General features: G+C 41.0%; 1 protein-coding gene across 1 annotated transcript; it reads left to right on the forward strand.

Annotated features, from left to right (window-relative positions):
* The first annotated feature begins 794 nt into the window (after positions 1–794).
* On the forward strand, positions 795–14,956 carry LOC139461751 (fucolectin-like). The gene is made up of 4 exons (XM_071243208.1): positions 795–849; positions 8,273–8,491; positions 11,728–11,958; positions 13,632–14,956. The coding sequence occupies exons 1-4, from the start codon at positions 795–797 to the stop codon at positions 13,913–13,915; spliced, it is 789 nt and encodes a 262-aa protein (XP_071099309.1). The 3' UTR covers positions 13,916–14,956.
* Positions 14,957–15,552: the final 596 nt, after the last annotated feature.

A 15,552-nucleotide genomic window follows, 5' to 3' on the forward strand; every position in this document is an offset into this window, starting at 1 on the left:
ATATGGGTACAATGAGTGAAGCCCATTTCTGGTGTCCCCGCCGTGATATTGTTGGAATATTGCTAAAAGCGGCGTAAAACCATACTCACTCACTCACTCATATCGCGCAAGGAAGGGTCAGTGGACAGAGATATCGGGACAACATCTTTTATTGTACCGTTTGCAAGGCGTATAGGTCGACATTTTGTCTTTCAGGTCGACAACGCCCGCGCTCACTGCGCACGAATCGTCAGTACCCACCTCCAGCAGCACAACACTCATAGAATGCCATGGTCGGCACTGAGCCAAGACCTTTTCCCCCTTTCAAAACGTCAGGGACATGATAATGAGATGTGTGCGTCAACGTCACAGGCCGCCGACCACGTTGATCCAAAAACGTCATCTTTGAAATTTTCCATCTTACCCCTATCGTCCTTCACGATCGTTGGCTGTCATTACATCTGCTGTCATATTTCACTACCAGTTGTAATGAGTTCCAGATTGGTTCATGTCATCATATAACTGTTAATAGAAAATAACAATTCTTGGAATTTGGAAAATTTAAGTTATTTCTGACCACCCCCTACCTCTATTATCAGAGTACATCAATACGTGTTTGCCACTCGTATCAATGCCATCGATCTGCTCCACTGGAATGCAACAGTGGATTAGATCTCTGGCACATATCGATCTGCATAGCTGGAACACAACATATGGATTAACCAACGACTTGTCATGTGCGGTGAGGCTAACAGACACACAATACCCTAGCAGTATTGGTAGACATCCAACCGGTTTCACTTCATGTTGGCATCATGGAGATTAACGGTGTTCATGCTTGCTGGTTTATACTGGCTCTTGTGGCCAAATGTAAGTACAAATATCAGTTGTTTTTATCAAATGTAAATTACTCAAATTTATTCGTTTGAAGTAATTCCCATTTTATGCAGCTTGGTGGAAGTTATTGAAGTTATAGTTTTATCGAAATTGGAATATTTATGTCATGGGATCGGCTCTATTTGCTTGTTGATCTTTTATTGTTTAGTTTTAATTGAGATAGAATACTATTTATTGTTATATTTTTGTATAAAGTTATGTCCATTGAGTTTTATAGCGTATTTGCTTTGATAAGGTTCCAAATCATATATTTTCCGTTATTATTATGTACAGATTAAAATTTAAAAGCAGCAAAGAGGGTTTGGGTGATCCTGGTAGTCAGGCGGGCGAGTCTCATCATCAGCTCTGGGCCCTCCCCCCCCCCCCCCCCCCCCCCCCCCTCCCCTTCACTTAGCCCAGACAGCGAATGGGACTTCTCTCAGGAAGTGCTTCCCAGTCGAACCCACCCAAAACATTTCGGAGAATGTGAAGACTCCGCAACAATTCAGCCTTCTGCATTACACAGATTGTCAGAAGGGCTGTATTCCTGATAGCAAACCCGGGTACTCTCCCAATGTCAGTCAACAGATTGGGAGGTACCAGACCTAAGACAACCGAGAACAATGTGGAGTCGGACAACTTGATTCTTGGGATGCATGTATGACATTTCGAAAGCTAGGTCTGCATATTTGCCATGTTTTTCCTGAATCTTGTCAATCACATTAGTGTCAAGAGGGACAGAAAATTCACTAATATAAATGATTTCATTGGATTTATCAAAATGGATAAGATCAGGTTTGTTGGCCTGGATAAGTCTGAGACTGTATACAGGCCTATTCCAAAGAATGTTTTATTTATCATTTTCCATGACGCCCTCTACATAGTCTAGGTCTTACCATGGGTGGACCTCTGTGTCAAAACCAAAACCATTGCGAAGACGGTAATATAATGATCGAGCCACTCCATCATGTCGCTTTAGATACTGTGTTTTTGTCAAAGCTGGGCATCCACTGACAGTGTGTTGGACAGTTTACATAAATCCATTGTCATAATCTACATTAATATTTACATTTTGATGAAAAATCACATTTCGGCAGGAAGTGACTGGTCTGGCGAAGCAAACAGAAAGCCTTCAGTTTCACTTTTCAGGCCAGCCGACTTCATCCAAGCGAAGGACACTGATGCTTGGTTTCGGGCCGATTTGATATGGCACTTCGCTTGGTTGACACTCATCTCTTTACCGAACCATCAACATAATCACCACTGACATTGAGATTATGTCCCACGTCCTTTGCTCGTATAAGAAGGGAATGCTTTGTTTCATCATGAGTCCTGACATACGTCACAAGAGGATCATCAGACAAATAAATGTGTAAACAAACGCAGAATACGATTCTATCCTAAAGAGCATCCATGTTAATCAAACCACGCCCTCCCATTACAACTTGTAAATATAAGTGATTAAGGGAAGAGTGAGGGTGGTGGTTCTATTGTCTGACATGAGTCTTTGTGTGAGGTTGCCAGTACCATTAATTTCTTGTTTCGTCTAATCAACAAAACCAAAAGAATACGAAAGGACGGGTACGGCATATGAAGTTTGTGGCTTTGACTTTATTGTAAGCGTTCAGCTCTGAACTCAAGATTTTCTTAAGTCTTCATTTGTTCTCTTTTCCTTGATATGATCAAGTCTGTAGTTTGTCCCTAACTTGCATCCCTAAGTACGTATCGGCCAGACCGTCCACGAGATGGTCAATAACTCCTCCCCCAAGTAAACTGACTGATCCTTCCTCTTCTCGCTTGCCAACGTTGTAAACTACTATTCCACACTACAAACTTAAGGAAAAACTTGATCCATGGGAATCACTAAACGTGGTGACTGTAGATGACGTTGCAGCAAAGGTTCCGGACAATGTGTAAAAAATGAAGGCAAATGTCATCTGAGGTTTACTCAATCTTATTAAAATCAGATCTTAGTTCTCGCTACCGCTAAACAAAGATCTGGGGACATCCCGTTACGGGTCACGTCAGACCGACCTTGCGCGAACTTTGACCAACTAATGGAATGATCAATCAGAAGGCAGCTTTCTCGTGCTTTACGGCACTAATTTCAAATTGGCGACTACGCTTCGAAACATATTTTGACAAATTCTCGATTACAAATTTGAAACCTGAACAAAAGAACATTCTGGAATGGCTAATAGATGGTCTAGATTGTATGGATTCAGTTGAACCCATAACTATTGCTCGGAGTTAAAGTTTTCGAGGTTGCATGATTAGAAATCACATTCCGACTGTCACTTTCATAATCTGGTAAGCGATGCTCTGATTGGTCGGATGAAAGGTCGTTCTGACGTGACCCATAATGGGATGTCCTCAGATCTTTGTCTAGCTGTAGCGAGAACTAAGATCTGATTTAATGAGATAACATCTATGTGTAATTTTTGGGTAAGACATTTAGGCAAGAGGTAGACTTGCCCATGGGCGCCATTTGCGCTCTCCTTCTTGTTGATCTGTTTCTGTATGCATGACTCGGAATTTCTGCTCGGATTGGCAAAATCAAAACAAGTGAATTTGGCGAAGAAGTTTTACTTAAGCTTCAAATATAACGATGGTCTAATACCAGTCAAATAGCCAATTCCCTTCTCGAACTAGAAATAACATATATAAAAACGCCTCGTCTGTTTCATATTTAGACATATGCACACAAATTTAATGACAAAGACTTTCCACAAGATTGTATGACAAGAGGGTTGACTTAAATTTTCCAGAAATCGAGCACGCTCTTTCTACGAAGATTTTAAAGAGCGTCATACGACTCGTGCTCAAGAGTTGTTTGGTCGGGGTGACTAGATTCAAAGCCTCAGTAAAATTTTCAAAAACATGTGGTCATGTGGAAGACAATTCCAAATTATACCGTGACAAAATGTATGTCCGATACAATTCCCAATTTCTTCAGAACAATTGACTTGCCTTTGTATGTGTTTGTGATGGATGCTACCAATGGGACAGGATACCCTTACCTTTTCGCGAAATCTGGTGTCATCACTATTGATATTGATTCATAAACACCATAATTCTGGAAATAGATCTTGCTGCTTATATAAATATATAAAATATATATATATATATATATATATATATATATATATATATATATATATATATATATATGTTATAATAATAATAATAATAATATATAAAAAACTATCATAAAAAAAGTAATATATAATAATTATTTTTCTACACTGCAACAAAAGAAGAAGAAAGAAACGCAAATGTCGAAAAATCGTAAATATCTGACAGTGTTGCCGACATCCATATAAAATTAATACCGGAAATGTATTGGTCATGTCTGCATGGTTTGGGATTGATTTGTCTGGTAAGAAAGAGGCACTGCAGAAATGTGGTGAAACGGTGTAAAAATCGCAAAAACGCAACCACGTACGTGCCTGGCGCCGAAACATACCAGAATGACTTGCACGTGCAATATCACTTCTTGGACTATATAACGTTGGGTTTTCATTTGCAACAACGCCATCGGCCGACTGTAAACCAATCTCATTAAAATCAAATCTAAGTTCTGGCTGCCGCTAAACAAAGATCTGAGGACATCCCATTACGGGTCACGTCAGAACGACCTTTCGCGAACATTGACCGACCAGTGAAATGACATACAAGAAGTCGACATCAGCCAATTAGAAAGCAGCTTTCCCGAGCTTTACGGCACTCGTTTCAACCTGGTGACTTCCATGGTGAGAGATATAGACGAGAAGACGGAAGCGAAGCGAGATAATTTTGACGGAATCAGTCCTATGGGCCGTAACTGTCGCTCGGAATACCCCGTGTTAACATTTTCGAGGTTGCAATATTAGGAAACACATTCCGACTGTCACTTTCAGGATCTGGTAAGCGACGCTTTGATTGGTCGAATGAAAGGTCGTTCTGACATGACCCGTAATGGGATATCCTCAGATCTCTGTTTAGCGATAGCGAGAACCAAGATCTGATTTTAATGAGATTGACTGCAAACAGGAGAATCATCTTCAGCTGTAGCCAGGTATTTCCACGTAGCGCCAAGACTGTGGAGCGTTATCAGACACGGGACAACACGTGACCTTCCCAGGTCCGGTGGACCACGTGTCACTACTAGAGCACAGGACAGATTCATACGGCCACGGCACTTACGTGAAAGAACCAACACGGTCACCCCTACAACTGCGACAATACCAGGATTGCGTAGGATATCAGCCCAGACAGGGAGGAACCGTTTACGTGCTTAAGATATTCGCGCTAGACGACCAGTTCGAGGGGTCATTTTGACGGAACTGCTTCGTCGGCTGCGACGTCAATAGTGTCAAGGTCACAGAGTATGGGCACAACAGCGATGGAGACAAGTTTGGTTTAGAGACGAGTCAGATTTTATGCGTCGCCGTGCGGATGGTAGGCCACATTTCGGGATCTGATTGTTTCCGGACGTTGATGCCAATCAGTTGTGGACTCAAATGGTGGTCATACAAGATATTGAGAACAGATGACCTTCACCTTGAAAATCTTCTATTCCATTGTGCCATATGGAACCTGGATCAATGATAATGATTTGAAAAAAATGATTACCATCTGTTGATTATTTATATGACATATAAAATATACATCTAAAGTCACTTTTGCGTTTTTTGTTTTGCAGAGTATGTATCTGAAATGTTAATTCCCAGTTATCTGAACGTGCAATCATAAACACTTTTGGAAGCAGCATCACAAATTAATCTTCGAAGGGTACGCCAATGGTACAACCGGTATCGTGCCAAATAATCTTAACCATGATTCATTGTATTTTTTACATGAAATCAAATTGAAAGTCTCAAGACCTACATACATACATTACTAACTCTTCGCACTATCGCTAAACAAAGATCTGAGGACATCCCATTAGGGTAAGGTGAGTTTCTTGATTGGTAGGCGATAGTAGAACAACAGGTGAACAAACAGTTTTGAGAACACTGTACTTCAAACAGTTAATCATTTATTCGTATTGATCTATCGATTTGTTGCCACAGCAGCTGATAAATATCATTCCCGTGTCATGGGGACGCGACTCTGCATAGCAAATTGCCCCAGAACATTAAAAAAAACAGGGGTGAGTGAGAGAGTTACGTTTTACGCCGCTTTTAGCAATATTCCAGCAATATCACGGCGGGGCAGACCAGAAATGGGCTTCACACATTGAAACCATTCGGTAATAGAACCCGGGTCTTCGGCGTGACGAGTGAACGCTTTAACCACTAGGCTACCCGACTGCCCCTAAACAGAAGGAACAGCTCCTTTAAGAAAAGTGCTCCACGGTCTTGGCTGTATAATGTGTTTGTTTTCTCGTCTGACGCCGCACTCACCTTTATTCCAGCTACATGTATATGACGACGGTCTAGATTAGACAGCTATTGATAATATGAGCATGGATTCACGACGTCAGGGTACGTTGACACGCCATCACCCAAGTCACCGAGCCTGACCACTCGATTTTTACGACAGGCATAGGTTGTTGGGGACCAAATCTAACCAGGAATCCCCACGAGGGAGATGCTGGAAGTGTAAGTGGTGGCGGCACGTGGTCACGTTTCCAGAGATCAGGTCCTGCCCTGCACTAAAGCACATGTCGCACATGTAGCACATGTAGAATATGTAGCACATGGGATGTCTCCAAAGGCAGGTGGGGCGGTCGGGTAGCCTAGTGGTTAAAGCGTTCGCTCGTCACGCCGAAGACCCAGGTTCGATTCCCGACATGGGTACAATGTGTGCAGCCCATTTCTGGTGTCCCCGCCGTGATATTGCTGGAATATTGCTAAAAGCGGCGTAAAACCATACTCACTCACTCACTCCAAAGGCAGGTGACTTTAGTTCGAAACATGCCTCTGTTCATCCAGCAGTGAATGGGTACCCGGTGGATTGAGATGGTAATGATATGGGTTGTATACTCCCCAGGAAGCTGAGAATGAAAATAGAGACTATTGTCGAAGGTAATAACGCAGCGCTGTGAACATGATTTAAGGTGTGGATTGGGCGCATTATAAATATACACATTATAATTAATGTGTGAACCGAGACGTTGTCTGTTTGAAATTGCGGGGGCATGGGTGGCCAAGTCGTCTAAGGCGCCGCGATTCGCTGTGCAGAGTTGCGTCCCTTGGGCACGCCAGAAACCTATGATTGGGGGTTCGAATCCCGGTTCGCCCCGATTATGTTTCTAGATTTGTCAGCACTATACCCGTGCTCGAAGGTTTCACCGAAGTAGTAAACGTCTGCACCTGCATCACTTCGGACTTTCCTCCCACATTGAGCTGTGATATAACTGGAATACTGTTAAAAGCGGCGTTAAACCCAACTCATTCACTGTTTGAAATTGCAATTATCATCAACTGTTATATATAAAAAAATAAAAAATATATCATTTGAATTTGTAGGCAAACAAGTTGGCAGAGTACAAGGTCCAAACAAACATACGTCGATACCAGCGGTTACTGTTATTTTTTAGTTCTTACATCGAAAACCGTAAGGATGTGATATGTACATCATTGTTTGGTTAAATGGGAAATAATTGATCGGCACATTAACATGCCATGCGTTTGAAAAGCAATGGTTCCACTGACATTTTAAATTGTATGGTTTGATTGATATTGTCGACCAGAACGGACATTTCTCCATGTGAGATGTAGACATGTTGTTAATTTTCCATTGTGAGGCTTCTGAATGCAATGTCTGTGTACGGATCAAATATTTCTGTAGCATCCCTGGCACACAATACAGTTAAATATATACTAACCTTAGACGAAAGGTTGTGATTGATTGTTGCGATTAACTCAGTAATAATCCGGCTATATAACGCCCGTCTGTAAATAATCGAATTTAGACCTCACAATCCAGTGGTTGACATCATGAGCATCGATCCACGAGTGAGTGAGTGAGTTGGGTTTAACGCCGCTTTTAACAGTATTCCAGTCATATCACGGCGTGTCAGCTTACTGTGGGAGGAAAGCCCGAAGTGATGCAGGTCTTAGACGTTTAGCACTTCGGTGAAACCCACGAGCACGGGTATGGTGCTGACAAACCTAGAAACATAATTGGGGCGAACCGGGATTCGAACCCATAATCGTAGGTTTCTGGCGTGCGAAAGGGACGCAACTTAGACGACTGGGCCTACCGTGCCCCCTTTTTACTTAATGAAAACAATGATATAAAGATGTTCCTGATTTTCGAAATCAAAAATAGCATTGCTCTTCGTCAGAACGGGTTACGTCAATAAGTGTACTTTCGGAACGGAAAATAACTCGAATTGTGCATTTTAAACTATTTTAAGGGCTGAAAAACAATTGAGCATTGGCAATGAAAAGGAGTAAGAACGTAATCATTTTGATCATTTTTACAGTTGGCTGGTGTAACATCGCGCTGAACAAGCCAACCCACAGCAGCACCGACTACGACGGAAAATCATCCTCCTCTCATGCCGTGGACGGCAACCTCGACGCGGTTCGGGGTCACAGCAGCTGCTTCACAAGCTCTGCGACATCGCCATGGTGGATGGTGGACCTCCAGGGGAACTACAGAATAACAAGCGTCTCCATACAGCGACGAAGCGATGGCTATGGTAGGCTTACTGTGCAGCTCTGCGTCACTGTTTCGCAAAAAGAAGGGTGGGAGGGTAGAACCACATTTCAGTAATATCACAGATATCTGGGCCACCGTGTGTCGGGTTCCACGAGCCATTTATAAGTAGGAATTTAGGAATTTGTGGAATTGTACGTTCACGATGTAGAATCTAGAAGGTAAACAAACACCTATCTACTTGACATTAGGACCCGTGAAGAATAGGTCTTCAGCAACCCATGCTTGCCATAAAAGGCGACTTTGCTCGTCGTAAGAGGCGACCAGCGGTATGGGGTGGTCAGGCTCGCTGACTTGGTTGATCCATGTCATCTTATCTCACGATGTCAATCACTGGATTGTCTGGTCCAGACTCGATTATTTACAGACCTCCGTCATATAGCTGGAATATTGCTGAGAGCGGCGTTAAATAAACAAACAAACAAACTTGACGTCAGAATCATTGATCAACTAAAGAAATCGAAATCATTGATAATTTTATCTCAAAGATCTACGTGATGATTATCGTTAATTCATATTACAATCTTGTGCAAATTTACATAATAGGCTAGCCGAAAACAACAGGAATTCCTTATTGGTCAGTAAATAAAAATATATACCCCCTATATGTAAGTAGAGAAAAGGAGCGTCACTCACCATCTTGCCGGTTTGTTTACATTCGATATCCAGCTCGATTTCTATATGATAGGCTATTTGACAAGCACATTTCTAGCCGTAGATTGATAGATAACACATTTCTACACATGTACAAGTGGTCTAAATTCGATTAATGTCGATTACCTAGCGAAATATCGACAGTTGATTTCGCGAGTTGGAAAACAATTATGAACCCCGAGCGGAAGTAGATTTCAGCCTCGGGCTCACTTGTCCCGACTTTTTTATATTGAGTCAAAGTTTACGTCAGTGTTCAGCATGCCCGGAGCTCCACACCTCCAAAAATAATAATAATAATAATAATAATAATAATAATAATAATAATAATAATAATAAGTGCATTTATATTGCGCCAGATTCCATTCACCAAGTAGATGCTCATAGCGCTACACTATTATTACCCCGGTCAATGGATTAGCGTGCAATCGACGTTGGTTCTCAGCTCCCTGGGGAGTATACAACCCAAAAATATTACGATTGTTTCTATGCAAACGCATGTGGCTGTAACCTGTCAAAGTTCGTCAACAAACTAGGCTTTTAGTATGGTGACTAGGATACGTATATTAATTGGTTATACATAATTTATTGATTGGGATGTCCTTCAACGTTTGCAAAGTTTCAACCCTGCGTTTTGGGATTGGTTGGAATGTTTTTTACAATTGTTTGTTTATCAGTGACTTACTAAGACAAGCCAATTTTCACCCCATTTTCCAAGGGCCGGGTTTTTTTTATTCGGAAATTACAGTTTATTCTATCCAAACTGTTATTCGAGAAGTTATTGTTATTATCCAGATAGGAGCAAATTTATTAATTTCCAATATTTTGTTTGCAACTTGTTTACTTTTTTACCAATATCTTAGTCTGCTACGCGGTGAATCAAATTATCTTATTCAAATGATTGACACAAAAATTGAGTTACAATAAACAACTTATAATTTTATTGGGAAATATTTATGTCTCAGGGAAGCATTTGGAGTGTCAGATGACTAGTCATGTGACTTGTATTGGAGTCCTACTTTTTTAACCTCCAGTGACGTCATCCTATTGTTCTCCAGTTGGTTTAATCTTATCAACAGGGATGTTTTAATATCCCCGGGATTTTATTAATACAAATTCCGTTTAAATTGTAACAAATGAATGTTTCTAGCTTGAATCCTTTTTTTCGCATTTGAACACAATGTAATGAAATGTAAAATCAAATAACAAATGTTTTCTTTACATTTATATCAAATTTCTTTATAAATCGAGCACGCAACCTTCGTATATGTAGGCCGCTGGCCACTGAGTGTATCACTAAGCAACAGACACGCTGATAAATCACAATGCTTTTAGAAATGTCTTTTTTAGTTTCCTGTACACAAGTAATAGATATTTTACGCCCGTTTCCTAAGGTTCATGGAAAGTATGTTTGAAAAAGGTTGATAAATGTTGTTTTAAGTATGGCTGGGACGGGTAACTCGGGTACTCGGGTCGGGTGGGTACTGAGTAAGACCCGGGTACCCACAGGACTACCCGAACCCGTGGTTAATAACGTGATATATTGTTTAATGACAAAAAATATCTAGAACTCTATGTAAGGATAAGAATTTATGGATGAACAACTTCTTTATTACAATTAAGAGCGACGTTTCGGTGTAGGTTCGAACACCGTTATCAAGCAAGTGTCAGAACTTACACCGAAACGTCGCTCTTAATTGTAATAAAGAAGTTGTGCATCCATAAATTCTTATCCTTACTTAGTACTCCAACTTCTAAATGCCTATCAAAGAAGTTAGAACTCTATGGTTACACTATGTGACTAATGTTTGCAGTCTATCTGACTTTATATGCACGAATAAAGATAAAACTTCAGTTTATGCATGACGTGTATCTAAATACATTTTGCCAGAGCTACGGTCAAACCATTCCCAGTCGGACATTTGGACCTATCTCTTGAGACCTACAGCAGGTACCCGGGTAGGGTCGGGTAATAGGGGATGGGTACCCGGGTAGTACATTTGGACTCGTCCCAGCCCTAGTTTTAAGTTTCTTTATTCGGTTTATAAAATAGATAAGACACTTCCTCTCAAATCTAAAACCCGAGGGTAAATGTTTTATCCGACACATGTATATGTTATAGATTATTTAAGTCCCCCTCGTTAAAATGATAGCATGGTTATAATACCACGTTTTCCTCAGAACAGTCTGGACGAGACAATCCAGTGATTGACAACATGAGCATCGATCCACACAATTGGGATAAGATGACATGGATCAACTAAGTCAGCGAGCCTGACCACCCGATCCCGTTAGTCGCCTCTTACGACAAGCATAGTCGCCTTTTATGGCAAGCATGGGTTGCTGAAGACCTATTCTCCCCCGGATCTTCACGGGTGAATTATTTCTTCGTATCGGACTCAGATGCCATATGATTTGAACTGGAATTATGGTGTTCACATGACTTGACATGACAGATTAATTATAGTAATATGAAAGAATGGGTTCTTCTTTAACTATTTTGTGTGGTTATAATGTAATAATGTTATGCTGTCCAAATGAGTCTGTCATTAACCTGTTAAACTGCAGAATATCGCCTGAGAGACCTGGCGATCGTGGCGTTCAGAGAAGACCCCCAACAGAATCCCTCGACGGCAACTATAACGTGCACAGAGAAGACGGGGACCCTTGGGGCTATGGATACACTGTCATGTGATCAGCCAGTAGTTGCCAGATTCGTCAAGATACAATACTTGCCCATCTTCACCGAGATTCTAACCTTGTGCGAAGTCCAGATAAACGGGGATATCTGCAGCAGAGGTGAGCGGGTGTTGTTTTAAGCCGCAGCTTGAAATGTTTCTACGGTGACCCATAAGGGACATGGAGTCTGTTTTTCCATATTTTGATATTTCACTTTCTACTGTTGTCTGCGGTTTCATTTAAGTAGTTGACATTTTCGCTTTTGTTTTTGACATTTTCGTTTTGTTTTTTGGACATTTTCGTTTTGGTTTTTGACATTTCTATTTTAGTTTTTGATATTTTCGCTTCTCTTCAGCGACTCAATAGCTACTTGAAAGTACATTTTCCATGTTTTCGGTTGTTTTTATACATGATTTATCACATATATTTGTACGACAAATTGTGTTAATTTGCAAACGGTTACGATAAAAGTATAAGTGAAACATCAAAATATTGAAAAACAGACTCCATGTCCCTTATGGGCCACCGCATGTTTCAGATTTGTGTTTTGAGGCGGCACAGGTCGCAAATCAGGTGAAGTCAAGCAACGCCGGTCACTGGGAGTCCTTGGATGGGTGACCGCGTTTCGGCAGCTTGGCTCCTGAGAGTTTCTAGGGCTTCGGTCCTGCCCCACACTGAAGCACATGTAACACATGTGACGTCTCCTTGGGCAAATGACTTTGCTCGAATATAGGCCTCTGTTAACCCAGCAGTGTATGGGTACCCGGTAACAGACATCGCCTAACAGACAGCGTGGGTTGTATACTCCTCAGGGAGCTGAGAATGGTCCTTGAGTGCACATTGGTTGAGGTTGTTTGATTCGAATTCATTGGATAACCATGACCTTCTATGAACTTGAAAGGTCAACCAACAAACACGTTAAACAATGAAATGGTGAAAAAAAAAAAAATACAGTCAAGAAGCAGTACAATAGTGATGTAACCATATGTCTGAAACAGATAGATCCGGGTGTCTTAGCCGAGACCTACCTTGATGCACCCATTGTAAATTGCAATGTTCGTTGCCTAATTTGGTTTCGAATTGCACCCGACTCGCCTAAAAAAATCTGTTCCGACTCGCCTAAAAATATATATAATATTTTGGTATGCGTTTGGCAAATATAACTTAGATTAGGCCTAATTATCACAATTACTAGTATAATCATACACAAGTATGGAAATAATTATAAAAAAACAACTTTTCATCCATAGAATTTGTCTTCTGTCATATTTATCCATACAACGGCTGGTTACTATGCTAAACGCGCTGCGCTTCATGTTGAGTCAGTGAGTCAGAGCCCAGTCGGTTACGCTATTTGGACCGAGACTACAACACTAACATTTAGGTACATTATGTGTATAAAATGCATTACTATGTATTTCTGATAGTTACATACTTATTCTAAAATACAAAAACCGACCATAGTTCGCTCAAAAAAAATTTAGGCGTGTCGGGTCAAAATCCTTTTAGGCGAGTCGGGTGTATCCCTTGGTATCTAACGAGAACGAGTGTAGTATTCTATGAGTGTTATACCAATCAAATTCAATTGTAGCTATTTTACAGTCTCTTCGACAAGTGCTCATGATGTGAATCACTGGATTGTCTGGTCCAGACTCGATTATTTACAGACCGCAGTCACAAGGCTGGAATATTGCTGAGTGCGACGTTAAACAACAAACAAACAAACAGAATATTTACCCCCTTGCAGTCATGTGCTAATAAATATTCAACTTACGATTATTATTTTTTTACAGACACTACGCAATGCACCAACACAGCTATAGACATCGTCCAGGGGATGTACATAGTCGTCGAGTCTGTCGACAAGAGAATCGCCAATGACTCAACTCAGGGCGACTGTACCAACAAGTGCTATCGTGAACACAAGTGCCATGGATTTAACTTCAACCAAGACTCCAAAACTTGTGAACTCGTGTTGAAAACACCAACACAAATTGTGTCCGATGCTGGCTCGGTGTGTAGTGTCATGCCGTCTTGTTTTCTGTTGTGCAATGGCGTGTCCGTGAACATTTGCTAACAGAGTGATGTATTGCGTAAAACACGCCTCCGAGGCTTTTGTTGAAAATGTGTAAACCGCGAGAGAGGAACCGAGGAAGCATGTTTTATCAATCATATGAACCGACTTAGTGTAAGAAATGCCAGAAAAAATAAGAAAACATCGACATACCTTATAGTGAAACAATACAGTGTATCGCGGTATAAAAGGAATTTTTTCAAAGCGAAGGGAGTTTTCCCCTTCATAGGAAAAGCTTACCACATCATCAACTGCCTCCTCAAACAGCAAGCCAACATCGACACCCACTTCACCAGCACCAACTCCCTCAACACCCTGCTAAGAGCCAACGGCACGAACACAACCAAACCCCAAGAGCCTAAAGGTGTAGTTTACACAATTGACTGCAACTGTGGACAATCTTACGTAGGTGAAACATCCCGCCCAATCAACACCAGAATGAAAGAGCACAAAACCTCCAACATTAAATCAGACAGTAAATCAGCCATCTCGGATCATATCAGCAACTGTCCCAATCACAACATCAACTTGGACAACGTCCAAATCCTCGCCAACAACATCCTTGATTTCACTAAAAGAAAACTAGCAGAAGCAGTTCACATTCGCTGCCGCAAGCCATCAATCATCAGAGATCAAGGCTATTTCATCCCATCCGCCTACTATGAACTCATCAAGCAATAATCACTTATCCTGTTTATTGGCTTCATGTCCCATTGGCTTCCACCTATGTGTTTTCTGTCCAGCGTGTTGTGACAGCATCATGCCTTTGTTGTCAACACCCACCAATGTTATCCCACACATGTATGCAATTGTTGTTACTGCTAATCCTCTACTGTTAATCCTCAACTATATATATTCCGTACTGTGCCCCCATTCGGTCTTGCTTGACAACAGTATAAGGATCTATATCGAAACGTCGCTTTTCACAGTATTAAAGAAGTTGTTACCCATAAAATTGTGTCTACCTTGTCATCCGTCAACTTCTAAGTAATGCCTATCAAACAATTCATTTTGGTGAACCCCACGAGCACGGGTATGGTGCAGTCACACCTAAAAACAGAATCAGGGCGAAGTTTAAACCCATGATCGTTTTTTGGAGTGCCTTTTCCCCGTGCATTATGCACAGTTTTAATCTACGTAAGTAATTTTTTACATATGTTACCATACATGTGTATATGCAAATTTACTATGCGTTCACATACAAATTAACTTAGGTGTGTAAATAAGATATGTTTGTTTGTTGTTTAACGCCGCACTCCGCAATATTCCAGCTATATGACGGCAGTCTGTAAATAATCGAGTCTGGACCAGAAAACCCAGTGATTGATATCGTGCGGTATGTAAATGGTGTTGGGCACAAATAGCCATCAGTCTGTTGACTTTCAACATGAAAAGGTTGCTTTCCAATCCATGTCTAATGGGGAGAGAGTTACCTTACTGAAATCTTCACTTGAAGCAAAATGTGTTTAATTTAATCTGTGCCCAATTGGTTTGACTCCTTGAAACCCAAGGAAAACATAGTCCACCAAGCTTTGGATGTCCGTATAAACGTTAATACTGCTGTACAGTGTATAACGTCAACTTCAGAACACAGAACTGTTGACAATTTGGTTTGGTATTGGTAAATCAGATACATCACT

Source organism: Haliotis cracherodii, unplaced genomic scaffold (assembly GCF_022045235.1).
Source record: "Haliotis cracherodii isolate W230 unplaced genomic scaffold, xgHalCrac1.p SCAF_15, whole genome shotgun sequence".
Classification (NCBI taxonomy): Eukaryota; Metazoa; Mollusca; class Gastropoda; order Lepetellida; family Haliotidae; genus Haliotis; species Haliotis cracherodii.

What these genes read in the sequence shown, in the direction of transcription:
- LOC139461751 (XM_071243208.1), top strand. Translation starts at nt 795, where the DNA reads ATGGAGATTAACGGTGTTCATGCTTGCTGGTTTATACTGGCTCTTGTG. An exon ending in ACTGGCTCTTGTGGCCAAAT is followed by an intron (nt 850 to 8,272) that starts GTAAGTACAAAT and finishes TCATTTTTACAG; the next exon opens with TTGGCTGGTGTAACATCGCG. An exon ending in GCGACGAAGCGATGGCTATG is followed by an intron (nt 8,492 to 11,727) that starts GTAGGCTTACTG and finishes GTTAAACTGCAG; the next exon opens with AATATCGCCTGAGAGACCTG.